Genomic DNA, 15,000 nt, shown 5'->3' with positions numbered 1-15,000 from the left:
AGGAGCGGGAGAGATGAGAGGAATAAAGACTGAAAGAGAAAGGAAGTGAGGTAGCGGAGGACAAGAGGAAGAACAGAGGGAGAGAAGATGAAGGGATGGACAGAGAGGAAGGCCAGAGAGAGGAGGAGGAAGAGGAAGGGAGGGATCTGAGGGCGGCGCTGTTTGAAGGTGCAGGTGTGAACGAACGACCCCCCCTTTCATCCGACCCCCCTCCTCGGCGTCTGCCGGCCGGTTACCTTGGCGACGGCCTGCTCGGCGATGGTACTGGGCCGGCGTTGCCGGGCGTCGAGGCGCTGGTCCAGCGGGAAGCTGCAGCGATGGGCCTTGAGACGCTCCACCAGCAGATAGTAGATGGCAGCGAAGTGGTTATAACTCTTATTCTGCAGAGACTGGGGGGGAAGACCACGCAGACAAGGTTAAAGGGACCTGTTTTGAGCTCACAGACTTCTGAGTGCGGTGTCTCCCATTGGGAAGGGAGAGAGAGACAGAACAAGGAACAGTTCACTGTTCGGGGTCAGTAGGATAGTTTATATAGTTTAGTTTAGGATAGGGTCTATTTGGGTGTCTTGTCCCATTAGACTCTTTATTCACAATCCCTTTAACTCTTGACTATTCCTTTAACTCTTGACTATCCCTTTAACTCTCGACTATCCCTTTAACTCTCGACTATCCCTTTAACTCTCGACTATCCCTTTAACTCTCGACTATTCCTTTAACTCTTGACTATCCCTTTAACTCTCGACTATCCCTTTAACTCTCGACTATCCCTTTAACTCTCGACTATTCCTTTAACTCTTGACTATCCCTTTAACTCTCGACTATCCCTTTAACTCTCGACTATCCCTTTAACTCTCGACTATTCCTTTAACTCTTGACTATCCCTTTAACTCTCGACTATCCCTTTAACTCTTGACTATTCCTTAATCTTGACAATCCCTTTAACTCTTGACTATCCCTTTAACTCTTGACTATTCCTTTAACTCTTGACTATCCCTTTAACTCTTGACTATCCCTTTTAATTCCCTTCCCTCACCAATGGTGAGTGTAAAATCCTCTGTCAGAACCGCAACTTGGTGTTTGATGATGTGATGCGCTGTTCAAGCTAAACATGACCTTTTTTGGATCGGTAGAAAACCATGCGGTCTATTTGGGTGAACTGTCCCTACATTAAGATGAGAGTCACATTCCAGCCTCGCCCCCCCATCTAAGGATCAATAAAGATCATTAAAATTATTTTCCAGGAATTTTCTTGCTTGATCGTCTCGTTGAGAGAGGACAGGGAAGAATTTTTACAGTTCTATATTGGCTCAAATAGGTGAACTGTTTTTTTTGTTGCTTCCCTCTAGAAAAATCAGCCATCTTGTTTTTTTTCCCGCTGGTGTAGCCTGGTGTCGGCCGCCCCGCTCACCTCAACGGTCTTGTGCTGAAATGTGCTGTACGATTTAAATAAAGTTTGATTTTAAATTTTTCCCGCTGGTGTAGTCTGGTGTCGGCCGCCCCCCTCACCTCGACGGTCTTGTGCTGGTCGATGCCCAGGCTGTGCATGAGGCGGAGGACCTGCTCGCTGTACTCCCCCCGGCCCACCTCCCCCTCGGCGGGGGGCGGCTGCTGGTACAGGACGGGCCTGGGCACCGGGGCGTCCAGGGCCATCCACTTGTGATCCTTGATCTGGGCCACAGACAGACGCTTCGACGGGTCCAGAACCAGCATCCTGCGGATCAGGTGCTCACAGTCTGGGGGAGGGGAAGGAGGGAGAGGAGAGGGAGAAGAGAGGGAGAGGAGGGAGAGAGACAGAGAGAAAGAGAGAGGGAGAGGAGGGAGAGAGGAGGGAGAGAGAGAGAGAGAGGAGGGAGAGAGAGAGAGAGAGAGAGAGAGGAGGGAGAGAGAGGGAGAGAGAGAGGAGGGAGAGAGAGAGGGAGAGGAGGGAGAGAGAGAGAGGAGGGAGAGAGAGAGAGGAGGGAGAGAGAGGGAGAGGAGGGAGAGAGAGAGAGAGAGGGAGAGAGGAGGGAGAGAGAGAGAGGAGGGAGAGAGAGGGAGGATGAGGGAGAGAGAGAGAGTGCAGGGAGGATGAGGGAGAGAGAAAGAGAGGCACAGATGTTATAGAGATGAAATGTATTTTTTCTATTTGCGTCTAGGAGAACACTGTGCCCTGCTGAGGGTAAAACAAGCTCTCTCTGCTTACCCTCCCTCTCTCTCCCTCCCTCCCTCCATCTCCCTCCCTCCTTCCATCTCCCTCCCTCCCTCCATCTCCCTATCCCTCCCTCCCTCCCTCCCTCCCTCCCTCCCTCCATCTCCCTCCCTCCCTTTCCCTCCCTCTCCGTTCAGGAAGACATCTCTTCTCTAGTCAGTGGTCTAGTGAGTTTGACATCATCCACAGCTGGATGTTCACAGGATTACTGCCGTCTGTCTGTCTGTCTGTCCTCTGTCTGTCTGTCTGTCTGTCTGTCTGTCTGTCTGTCTGTCTGTCTGTCTGTCTGTCTGTCCTCTGTCTGTCTGTCTGTCTGTCTGTCTGTCTGTCTGTCTGTCTGTCTGTCTGTCTGTCTGTCTGTCGGGAGGCCGGGTGAGGCTGAGTGAGGCCCTGGAGGCTGAGTGAGGAGTGAGGCCCTGGAGGCTGGGTGAGGAGTGAGGCCCTGGAGGCTGGACTGCTGAGGCTCTGTGGGGGCTGGGGTATCAGTTACACCCCGACATTCTCTACATGGTTAAATTGCTTCAGGGTCGTGAACTAAGCCTGTTGACCTCCACATGACCCCCTCCTGCTGACAGACAAGGCTGTAGGCTGGCGGGCTCAATGAATGAATGAATGAATGAATGACTGGCTGGCTGGATGAATGAATGACTGGCTAGTTGGCTAGCTGGTTGGCTGGATGAATGAGTGACTTGCTAGCTGAAGGAACGGCTGCCTCGCTGGCCGGATGGATGAATGATTGCCTGGCTAGCTGGCTGAATGAATGAATGACTGGCCGGCCTACTGGCTGGTTTGATGGAAGCCTTTGCTGGCTGCTGGGCTGCTAGCAGGTTACATGAACAGGCTCTAACTGGAGTTGTGGAGCTTCTCTCTCTGCTGTCCTCAGTGTCCTCCTCTGCTGCGTCCGCGGTCTCACCTTCGGTCATGAAGTACGGGATCCGGAACCTTCCTTCCAGGACGCGCTGGCGCAGCACAGGGAGGGTCGGCCCGTCAAAGGGCAGGGCGCCACACACCAGCACGTACAGAACCACCCCCATGCTCTGAGAGAGAGAGAGAGAGAGAGAGAGAGAGAGAGGGAGAGGGAGGGGGGGGGGGGGAGAGAGAGAGACGGAGAGAGAGAGAGAGAGAGAGAGAGAGGGAGAGACGGAGAGGGAGAGACGGAGAGAGAGAGAGGGAGGGAGAGGGAGTGAGAGAGAGGGAGAGGGAGAAAGAGAGAGAGAGAGAGAGACGGAGAGAGAGAGAGAGGGAGAGGGAGAAAGAGAGAGAGAGAGAGAGAGAGAGAGAGACGGAGAGAGAGGGAGAGAGAGAGAGAGAGAGAGAGAGGGAGAGAGAGAGAGGGAGACAGTCAGGGCGGAGGCCAGGAACAATCATTACATCACAAATCCAGATTGATCACACAGTAATTAATGAGGATTTAGAGACTTCAGACAGACAGAGACACACACACACACACACACACACACACACACACACACACACACACACACACACACACACACACACACGAGTGCCAGAGTACACACACACACACACACACACACACACACACACTGCCTCTGGACAGTAGCAAAGGCTGTCTACTTTATGACCATCGCTCTCCTCCACTAACTACCCAACTACCTATAAAGGGCAAAGGTCGCAGGTACTAACAGGTGAAAGGTCAACTCACTCTCCCGGAAACAACTTGATTTTTATTGTCAGCGTTATTTATTGTTGTGCAGCAACATTACCAGAGGCTTTTAATGAACTCCAAACTGTTTTTACTACGGTCCAGGCCCAGCTGTGACAGCTAAAGCTTGATTTAAATGAAGACACGACTAAGCTGGTGGTCTTGACTGAGACTAAGGCCTGGGTTACACAAGCTCATTTCCCCCCCCGTTAACGGGACAAGCTTGCAGCCCCTCCCCCCCCCGTTTCCAGAGTTTCCAGAATGCCACCAGGGGTGTTTTCCTTCTCATTTTCAAGGGTTCCTCCCTCATGTGAGCGGGCGACGGCCATCTTGTTTTGATAACCATGATGCACGTTGGGCTGTTCTATAGTTCAATTATAACATCATTTTAAAGCCCAGGATGTGATTGTGATTGTAGGATTCAATGTGATTGCTTGGTTGAAATATTCTTGTCCGACCAAGATTCTACTACAGAGCAGAATGTAGTCGAGCAATAAAGCTTCTTAGATGAATGTTCTATAGGCTACATTACATAATTAATACCCTTAATACATTAATAATGGCCTCCATGTTTCCTAATTATATGATTTATGTTAAGACTGATGACTGATTTGCTTCCATACATAGCCTATCTTTATTTACTTTTGTTAGGCTATTCTATTCGATTCAATTATGCTCTGTTGTTCTAATCTGTTCTGTTCTAAACTGTTATTCATTTATGCATTATTATAGTTAAAACGCAATCTCCAAAGTCACAGCAGCAGCATTATATAATTTAGACAGAAAGTGTGATACCCTCTCATATCTAGAGTCTCATATCTGAGTTTTTAGTCACAGACTATACGATTTTGGAAAGACTGGGATCATGCAGGTTGTTTGCATTAAGACTAAAAACTTCAGATAATATTAAACATGTTTGATTTTACCAGAACTTCAGGAGGAAGAGACTATAGACTACTAGATTAACTTCAGGAGAAAGAGACTATAGACTACTAGATTAACTTCAGGAGAAAGAGACTATAGACTACTAGATTAAAGACTCGGATGTCCACCTCAAATGGCGAGCGGCATCCGACTCAAAACTCATGATTTTATTCAGACATTGGAAAGTGCATTTATTTAAATCATTTGGATGGATGGACAAAATGAGAGGTTATTATGGAATATGATCCAGGGTGGACCAATTTCAGGTCAAGTGGAAGCGAGTTGAGTGGAAGCGCCTGGTCTAGCAGACCTTCATCAAAAGAAACAACAACAATAATAATAATAATAATACAACTTATGCTGAATAACGATTTATTTTGGTTGAAGATGAAGTTTGGTTGAAGTGAGGCAGCCCTAAATAAATGCATTCGAAAAGTTTATTTAGGAACAAATTATTTTCATAGATAACTGTCAGCGTCTGTTTGCAACAGGCACGCGCATGCCCAGCATTGTGAATGGTGTTGCGATATGCTGTAACCCTGATAACTTCTGGCAACGCTGAGAAAACGTTAGGTGGAGGTCATTCTCGACGTCGTGTAACCCAGAACCACAGACACTCCCAGAATCACTACACAAGTCTACATCCATCTCCACTCTCTTCAGAGCACCGAGATCCAGTCTACATCCATGTCCACTCTCTTCAGAGAGCTGCTAAAAGGATAGCCCCTCGGCCCCGAGCCTGGGGAGTAGAAGACGCACAAACACGGAACGACGAAGACAAAGAAGAAGAACCTAGAAGAAGAAGACAACGAAGAAGAAGAACCTACCCAGATGTCCAGCTGGGGTCCCTCGTACTGCTGACCCTCGAACACCTCCGGGGCAGCGTAGGGGGGGCTGCCGCACCACGTGGACAGAGGCTCGCCCGGCTGGAAGAAGTTCCCGAAGCCGAAATCTACACAGGAGACAGCAGAGAGAGTCAGGGTTAGTAACAAACACTACAGCGGTGTTTTATTTGTATTCACATTTAATTTCATATTAATTCATTTGGACATGTCAAGACAGCACACAAACAAGACAAGTGAAAACTCATAAGGCTGTTGTCTCCTTCATAAAGGTTAATCTCAAAGAGGGCAGTGAACAGTCAGAATAAACACAGCTAAATATACAGTATTAATAATGATTCCCATTAGCTGCTGTCGTAGCAATCTCTAATCTTCCTGAGACCCCAGCAGTACGAGCACACAGGACAAACCACAAGCTAGTTTTGAAATATATTAAATATACATATTTTAAACATTATATTTTTGAATATATTAAATATACAGTACACCTAATTTTCAAAAACTTGCAAGCAAAAAGGCGAAAGAACCCGAAGGACAACAACGGGTAGCTTTGCTGGATTGATGTCAAAGTTTGACAGCCAGGTGTAACATATATAGGTCTGGTGGCGCAAGCTGCTTTAGCTTTGTTGTGAGTTGAGAGAGGCTACCCTTTAGCTAGCTAGCCGTGGATTGAGAAACTTTTTAGCTAACTCCAATAAACACTGGGTGTTGTTGTTAGAGATGTTGGAACTGAAAAATGTTGCCAAACCGGTTGGGGGTTTACATTTATGTAACGCTCTCTGATGTAGAATGACGTGCATGTGGTTACCGGGCAGAGGCAGGGAGGAGGCGGAGTTACAGTCAGGCTAATAGGAATTAGCCAGCTTCAAATGAAGAACAACATACCAAATTAAGATTAAGATCTTCAGGGATTGTAACACCAAGTCCTAAAATGAATCTTAGACACATGCCCCCTTCTTTCTTTGAGTGGCATAAAGATTGTGTATTCAAACCAGTTCAGCGTATTCATACATTTACATATTTTATTAATCCCTGAGGGGAAATTCCTGTGAACTATGCACACTATTTTGCAAAAGCATTTTCCCCCAATTGCTGGGTTTGCACTGACTAATACTGCACTCCCACATTCAACTATAGCTAGGCTCCCAAGTATGTGTGTGTTAATGTATGTGCACAGTCTGTGTGTGTGTGTATTACGGTATGTATACCATATACAGTAGGTACCATATGTGGGTACCCCATGTTCTCCTTCGGGGCCCTGTGTGTATTCTAGCATGCTATCAGTGCTTCCATGTCCCAGCGCAGCGTGGCGGACGGGGGAGAGGACTACCACATAAGGACACCCTGTATCAGACCCACATACCACAGCTCTGACTGCAGGGAGACATGGTCGGCACAATCGCCCTGAACAGGCAGGTGGGGGCCCGCGCTATTCTGCTGCCTTGGCCGAGAACATATCAAGTTATTGAGAAGCCTGCGCTGAGACATGTGCATAATGTAATCTACATTCCTGGGCGCTGAGGACAGGACAAGGGGCGGGGCCTCCTCCGAGTGAGGTCACTTCCCCAGAGACCCGGCAGGATGAGGTCAGCGCTCGACTCTGCGCTGCGATTGGTCCCCCGCGGGGGGGGAGGGGGTTGACTGTGAAGTCACGTCCCAATCAGAGGGGCCGGGGGGCAGCGGGGCCCGTCTTTCATTACGTCGTGACGGGGGCTGTCTGCCAGCGTATGGGGGGGGGCTGCCAAACCCGCCCCACGCCGGGGCTCGCCTGTTCTCACACTCCTGCCTCTCCTGCTTGTGTCTGTGTTTCTCGCCGACTCTACCCCCCCTCCCCTCTCTCTTTCTGTCTCTCCTCTTTCAAAGTCTGTCTTCTTCATTCTCACTTTCTCTCTCCCTCTCTCTTGCCTGGCTGGTCTTTTTTATGTGTTTTCCATGGTCCCCATGCGAATGAGCAGAAGCTGTGTTCCTGTCTTGGAGTACTGCTTAAGAAACTACAGTAGTAGCCCCATGAATGCCACACGTGTGTGTGTGTGTGTGTGTGTGTGTGTGGGTGTATAAAAAAAACAACTCTTCCCCATTTCTCTTATTTTTTCTCTCTAAATCGTAACAATTATCCAAAACCTGGGAGAAATGAATTCCCAAACAACCAAATGATAGTGATTAAGGTCTGGCTTGTGTGACGGGGCAGGTCAGCAGGGCTCGGTGGCGCCATGTTGAGCCTCTGGGTGAAGGGGTCTCTCAGCTCGGCAATGTGTTGACAGAGGGCTGTCCAGCGCTCCACAGAGAGAGGTCAGCCACCTACATCCTGTCACCTACTATTGACTAGTAGATCACAGGGACCTCTGATGCAACATTCATCTGAAGAACAAGTTTCATACCATCTAATATGAACATGGATTTAGAAGGCAGCCATAACATAGTAGATCTGGGTTTCTTAACGAACTAGAAATGTTGCGCATAGAACACACACCTCCGCCCATGACTGCATTCCATGGCTCTATGCGCGCGCACGTGCGAGCAGGATGTTTGGTATTGCTGCACTCGTTAGGTTGAGAGCTTTATGCCAGTCCAAACCCTGTCTCTCTTCCCACGTCGAGATATGGCCATTTAAAGACCCCCCCCATTGACAATGAATGGGAAGCTGCAGAGCCGAGAGCTGCAGAGTTGTGAGGTTGAGTCCACCCAGTTCTCACTATGACATTCTATGTAAACAGGAGGTAACGGCAACGTAAAAACAAGCCAAAACTCCGGTTTTCCTGTCCACATGACAACACTGAAAGTGGAGTTTCTAAAAATGTTTAAAAGGTTTCAGTGACCGAGAATGCCATTTGCGCCATTTGTGAAGGCCAAACTGCATAGAAAAATGCCCGGTTTCAAAAAGACTCAAAAACACACAGTTCTGGATTCTAGAACACAGCGGGATCAGAGAGGTTCTAGATTCTAGAACCCTGCAGGATCAGAGAGGTTATAGATTCTAGAACCCAGCAGGATCAGAGAGGTTCTAGATTCTAGAACCCAGCAGGATCAGAGAGGTTCTAGATTCTAGACCCCAAGGTGAGAAACATGGTGAGAAACATGAGGAGCAGAGTAGAGAGGAGCAGAGAGGAGTAGAGCAGAGAGGAGTAGAGAGGAGCAGAGAGGAGTAGAGCAGAGAGGAGTAGAGAGGAGCAGAGAGGAGTAGAGAGGAGTAGAGCGGAGCAGAGAGGAGTAGAGCAGAGAGGAGTAGAGCAGAGAGGAGTAGAGCCGAGAGGAGCAGAGCAGAGAGGAGTAGAGAGGAGCAGAGAGGAGTAGAGAGGAGTAGAGCGGAGCAGAGAGGAGTAGAGTACAGAGGAGCAGAGCAGAGAGGAGTAGAGCCGAGAGGAGCAGAGCAGAGAGGAGTAGAGAGGAGCAGAGAGGAGTAGAGAGGAGTAGAGAGGAGTAGAGCAGAGAGGAGTAGAGCAGAGAGGAGTAGAGTAGAGAGGAGAAGAGTACAGAGGAGCAGAGCAGAGAGGAGTAGAGTAGAGGAGCAGAGCAGAGAGGAGTAGAGCAGAGAGGAGTAGAGAGGAGCAGAGAGGAGAAGAGTAGAGAGGAGCAGAGCAGAGAGGAGTAGAGTAGAGGAGCAGAGCAGAGAGGAGTAGAGCAGAGAGGAGTAGAGAGGAGCAGAGAGGAGTAGAGAGGAGTAGAGAGGAGTAGAGCAGAGAGGAGTAGAGAGGAGTAGAGAGGAGAAGAGTAGAGAGGAGCAGAGCAGAGAGGAGTAGAGTAGAGGAGCAGAGCAGAGAGGAGTAGAGCAGAGAGGAGTAGAGAGGAGCAGAGAGGAGTAGAGTAGAGAGGAGAAGAGTAGAGAGGAGCAGAGCAGAGAGGAGCAGAGCAGAGAGGAGTAGAGCAGAGAGGAGCAGAGAGGAGTAGAGTAGAGAGGAGTAGAGTAGAGAGGAGCAGAGTAGAGGAGCAGAGCAGAGAGGAGCAGAGCAGAGAGGAGCAGAGCAGAGAGGAGCAGAGTAGAGAGGAGCAGAGTAGAGCAGAGAGGAGTAGAGCAGCCCAGGGCTGGTTTATCAGATGAGCTGACCCACTTCATGGGCTGAATACTGAGCAGACTGGATGACGTCAACACACATCACCGCAGGCAACCCAGCATCACTCAGCAGGAAGGGAGGGTGTGAATATACAGAGTGTGTGTGTGTGTGTGTGTGTGTGTGTGTGTGTGTGTGTGTGTAGCACAACGATATTCATGGCTTTATCACTTCATGGCTCTATCACTTTCAGAGACAAATTAAAAGCTAAAACACTTTTCACAGACAGTGTGAGAGAGAGAGTGTGTGCGTGTGTGAGATTGATCACTTGACACTTTGAGCACCTTGTCTATACAATAGACAACAACAGACCCTGCCCTACTGAACACTTGAACCAACACTCAAACTCAACACTATGCACACACACTATACTTGAACGGGATTTAATTGCGCTGCCTACATCATGGACACAGACAGTCATCCATGATCGGAGGGGATACCTAGATGGGGATGATAATGATAGACTGCTAGACGACGGATAGTAAACTGCCAGTTTGGGAACCTTTAAATGTCTAACTGAGTAGGTAGGACTGGAATGAGGAACTGATCAGCTCTGATAAGATACTGTTAGGACAAGCATGACAAGAATTCCAATATACCTGTACTTGTTACACATGGCAATAAACTGTCTATTCTATTCCCCATGTTGATACAAGGCTGCCAGTGCGGGTATCCCAGCTGGGTGCTGAAGGTCTCTCCAGGTCTCTACAGGTAGAGAGACAAGCACGCCAGGCCCAATCAATCATGCCAGCCATTCTCCCCTGGAGATAAGGACGGGGGGGCGTCACTGAGAACCCCCCCCCCCCCCTACACCTTGAACTTTTGCTGTAGTGTGTGTGTGTGTGTGTGTTTCAGAGAGAGAAGCAAGCCTACTGTAGCCTAATGGTGAGACTAAGGAGAGGGTTAACCAAGAGCCCTTCCGTCATCAACAGTCATCATCTGTTGTTGTTGCCGTGTCCATCCTCTTTCACACACACGCGCACGCACACAGAGTTATTAGCAGGCTCTAGATAAGTGTAAGGAATGAAGAGCACACGGATCTGGATGTGGCTCAGGACATGCTGTCCAGTACTCAACTGTCCTGCCCCCTCCCTCCCCCTCCCACTCCCACTCACTCCCGTTTCCTCCGCTGGCCTATGCTCTACTTCTCTCCGCCCCCCCCCCCCTCCTCCTCCTCTCTCTCTCTCTCCCCCCTCTCTCTCCACCCCTCCTCTCTCTCTCCCTCCTCTCTCTCGCTCTCTCTCCCCCCCCCCCTCTCTCTCCCCTCCCCCCCCTCTCTCTCCCCTCCCCTCTCTCTCTCCCCTCCTCTCTCCCCCCCCCTCTCTCTCCCCCCCCCCTGTCTCTCTCCCCCCCCCTCCTCTCTCTCTCTCTCTTTCTTCACCCCCCCCCCTCTCTCTCTCTCTCTCTCTCTCTGTCTCTCTGTCAGCACAAGCAGGCATGAAGGGGCTCTTTGAAGTGGAAACATAAAGGCAACACCCCCCACTGAAACACACACGCGCGCACACACAGCACACACACACACGCACACACACACACACATGCCCGTGCTGCACCATGGTGACCTTTCTTTGACTGACCACAGAGCTCAGCTGAGGTTCAGACGGTCTCTCTTATCAGGAGAGTCTTTCAGAGGGAGCCCGTCTGGCTGAGGGCCTTTGTGTCTGGAGATGAAACATATTCACAGTCACGACAACCTGCAGCCGGACGGCACTACTGCAGGGGTTAAACAGCACTGAGAGAGATGGGGGGGCAGGAAATGGCTAGAGGGGACAGGACATTAACAGAGAAATGGAGGGAGAGACCTTTGACCTTTAGTAATCTCTTTATTGCTACAATTAAATAAAATAAAATAAAATCAAGAACCAGGCAATTTCACAGCATAAACATAAATAGAGGGAGAGAGAGAGAGAGAGAGAGATTCTATCTAAGACTTCAGAAACTGTAAGATTACCTGTCAGTCACCCTAACCATCATCATCATCATCATCGAGTAGCCTGTAAATTCTTCCCAGCAGAAAGGTGTTGACAGAGAGCTTGGACGCCGGCGCGTCTACTCGGAGAGATTTAAGAGGTTTGACCTCTCTCTTTCTGACAGGACCTTCAAGGTAGAAGTTGGGAGATGGGGGAGGTAGGTGGGTGGTTTGAGTCTGGCCTCTGCCTCTCTCTCTCTCCCTCCCTCCCTCTTTCTCCCATCTCTCCCCCCATCTCTCTCTCCCCATCTCCCTCTCTCTCTCCCTATCTCTCACTCTCTCCCCATCTCTCTATCCCTATCTCTCTCTCTCTCCCCATCTCTCTCTCTCTCCCCATCTCTCTCTCTCTCCCCATCTCTCTCTCTCTCTCTCCCTCTCTCTCTCTCCCTCCCTCTCTCTCTCTCCCTCTCTCTCTCTCTCCCTCTCTCTCCCTCTCTCTCTCTCTCTCCCTATCTCTCTCTCTCTCTCCCTATCTCTCTCTCTCCCTATCTCTATCTCTCTCCCTATCTCTCTCTCTCTCCCTATCTCTCTCTCTCTCCATCTCTCTCTCTCTCTCTCTCTCTCTCCCTCTCCCCCATCTCTCTCTCCCCCATCTCTCTCTCCCTCTCTCTCTCTCTCCCTCCCCCCATCTCTCTCCCTCTCTCTCTCTCTCCCTATCTCTCTCTCTCTCTCTCCCTATCTCTCTCTCTCTCTCCCCCTCTCTCTCTCTCCCTCTCTCTCCCAGTACAGGATGTACCACCCACTTCCTCTGGATGTCTTTCTAATAACAGGTAATGTTGTTTTCACTGTTCTATGTCTCTCGCCCAAATGAGCTGCTCCTGCAGGATAACTGGCTTTGAGTCATAATGGCTGAATAATAACACACACATAACTCAACCTGCAGCACTGCTGGAGGGAGGGAGGGAGAGAGAGAGAGAGAGAGAGAGAGAGAGAGAAAGGGAGAGGGAGAGACAGAGAGAGAGAGAGAGAGAGGGGACACACTGTAGAGATACACAGAGGGGGAAGGAGCAGACAGGAGGGAGAGAGAGAGAGACGCTCGCTCACTCACTCACTCACTCACTCACTCACTCACTCACTCACTCACTGCTACTGCTGGGGAAATGGTGGATGGTAGCTGGGTCTGGTCAGAACATTACATCTTTCCTTATGGAAGACAGCTGGATCAGGGGCCTAGATCCTTTTGACATGTCTTACATGACTACTCAATCAATCAATCAATTAATCAATCAATCATTATTTATATAGCACAAGTCATACACAAAGTGCAACTCCAAGTGCTGAACATAAAAAAAGCAGGAAAAGAAAACAGACACAATACAAAACAAATAATAATATGTATAAATATATTAATAAATAAAATAAAAAGGCAGTACACCAAGAGACTACAAGTGCAGGTCGAGAGAAAACACTAGGTTAAAGCCAGGATAAAAAGGTGTGTTTTAAGTTTACTTTTAAAAGTATCTACACTCTCTGCCCCCTCAGGTCCTCTAGCAGGCCGGTCCATAGGCGCGGCCCATAGTGGCTAAAGGCCTCGCCATGGGCCTGGACCGCACCTTAGGAACAACCAAGAGACGGCCGTCATGGGTCTGAGACCGCACCTTAGGAACAACCAAGAGACGGCCGTCATGTGTCTGAGACCGCACCTTAGGAACAACCAAGAGACGGCCGTCATGGGTCTGAGACCGCACCTTAGGAACAACCAAGAGACGGCTGTCATGGGTCTGAGACCGCACCTTAGGAACAACCAAGAGACTGCCATGGGTCTGAGACCGCACCTTAGGAACAACCAAGAGACGACTGTCATGGGTCTGAGACCGCACCTTAGGAACAACCAAGAGACTGTCATGGGTCTGAGACCGCACCTTAGGAACAACCAAGAGACGACTGTCATGGGTCTGAGACCGCACCTTAGGAACAACCAAGAGACGGCTGTCAGAGGACCTGAGGGATCTCACGGGCACATCATTTAAAACCATGTCAGACATGTATTCAGGGCCATTCAGTGTTTTGTAAATCAATAAAATAATCTTAAAATAAATTCTAAAAACTAACAGGTAACCAGTGCAGTGATTTTAAAACCGGTGTAATGTGTGATAAATGGACTACACTTATATAGCACTTTTCCACCTTAGCGGCACTCAAAGCGCTTTACAATGGCCTCTCATTCACCCATTCACACACACATTCACACACCAATGGCGGTAGCTGCCATGCAAGGTGCTAACCTGCTCATTGTGAGCAATTTGGGGTTAGGTGTCTTGCTCAAGGACACTTCGACATGTGGACAGTCGGAGCTGGGATTCAAACCACTGACCCTTCGATCATTGAACGACCCACTCTACCAACTGAGCTACAGCCGCCCCAAGTGTAATGTGTGCTCTCCTTCTGGTCATGGTCAGCATATCTGTATCTGCGTAGCTCTGCTCTATACGAGGGAATGAACATTACTGGCCATTGATAACTCATGGCCAACTCCCAGGTAGAGAGAGATCTTTGACACTAAGAGCCCACATCTTTATACACATTATGAGGGCCGGTGGCAACGTGGTGGAGAAGGGGGTCTCTAGTGAGGAGAAGGGGGTCTCTAGTGAGGAGAAGGGGGTCTCTAGTGAGGAGAAGGGGGTATCTAGTGAGAAGGGGGTCTCTAGTGAGGAGAAGGGGGTCTCTAGTGATAAGGGGGTCTCTAGTGAGGAGAAGGGAGTCTCTAGTGAGAAGGGGGTCTCTAGTGAGAAGGGGGTCTCTAGTGAGGAGAAAGGGGTCTCTATTGAGGAGAAGGGGGTCTCTATTGAGAAGGGGGTCTCTAGTGAGGAGAAGGGGGTCTCTAGTGAGGAGAAGGGGGTCTCTAGTGAGTAGGGGGTCTCTATTGAGGAGAAGGGGATCTCTAGTGAGAAGGGGGTCTCTATTTGTGGCAACGTGGTGGAGAAGGGGGTCTCTAGTGAGGAGAAGGGGGTCTCTAGTGAGAAGGGGGTCTCTAGTGAGGAGAAGGGGGTCTCTAGTGAGGAGAAGGGGGTCTCTAGTGAGAGAAGGGGGTCTCTAGTGAGGAGAAGGGGGTCTCTAGTGAGTAGGGGGTCTCTATTGAGGAGAAGGGGATCTCTAGTGAGAAGGGGGTCTCTATTTGTGGCAACGTGGTGGAGAAGGGGGTCTCTAGTGAGGAGAAGGGGTCTCTAGTGAGAAGGGGGTCTCTAGTGAGGAGAAGGGGGTCTCTAGTGAGGAGAAGGGGGTATCTAGTGAGAAGGGGGTCTCTAGTGAGGAGAAGGGGGTCTCTAGTGATAAGGAGTCTCTAGTGAGGAGAAGGGGGTCTCTAGTGAGAAGGGGGTCTCTAGTGAGGAGAAAGGGGTCTCTATTGAGGAGAAGGGGGTCTAGTG

General features: G+C 49.6%; 1 protein-coding gene across 1 annotated transcript in view; it reads right to left on the bottom strand.

The window, feature by feature from the left end:
* Positions 1-15,000, bottom strand: part of sik2b (salt-inducible kinase 2b) — a 64,688-nt gene that overhangs the window by 19,670 nt on the left and 30,018 nt on the right. The window contains exons 6-9 of the mRNA XM_084455210.1: positions 5,606-5,730; positions 3,102-3,225; positions 1,507-1,733; positions 237-389 (exon numbers count right to left, since the gene is read on the bottom strand). Coding sequence (XP_084311336.1) covers positions 237-389; positions 1,507-1,733; positions 3,102-3,225; positions 5,606-5,730 — 629 coding nt within the window. The remainder of the gene's footprint in view (positions 1-236; positions 390-1,506; positions 1,734-3,101; positions 3,226-5,605; positions 5,731-15,000) is intronic.

The sequence above is a fragment of the Borostomias antarcticus genome (assembly GCF_949987555.1).
Source record: "Borostomias antarcticus genome assembly, chromosome: 1".
In the NCBI taxonomy this organism is placed as follows: Eukaryota; Metazoa; Chordata; class Actinopteri; order Stomiiformes; family Stomiidae; genus Borostomias; species Borostomias antarcticus.
Note: the sequence above shows the minus strand (reverse complement) of the source record. Positions and strands in the feature narration are given on the sequence as shown.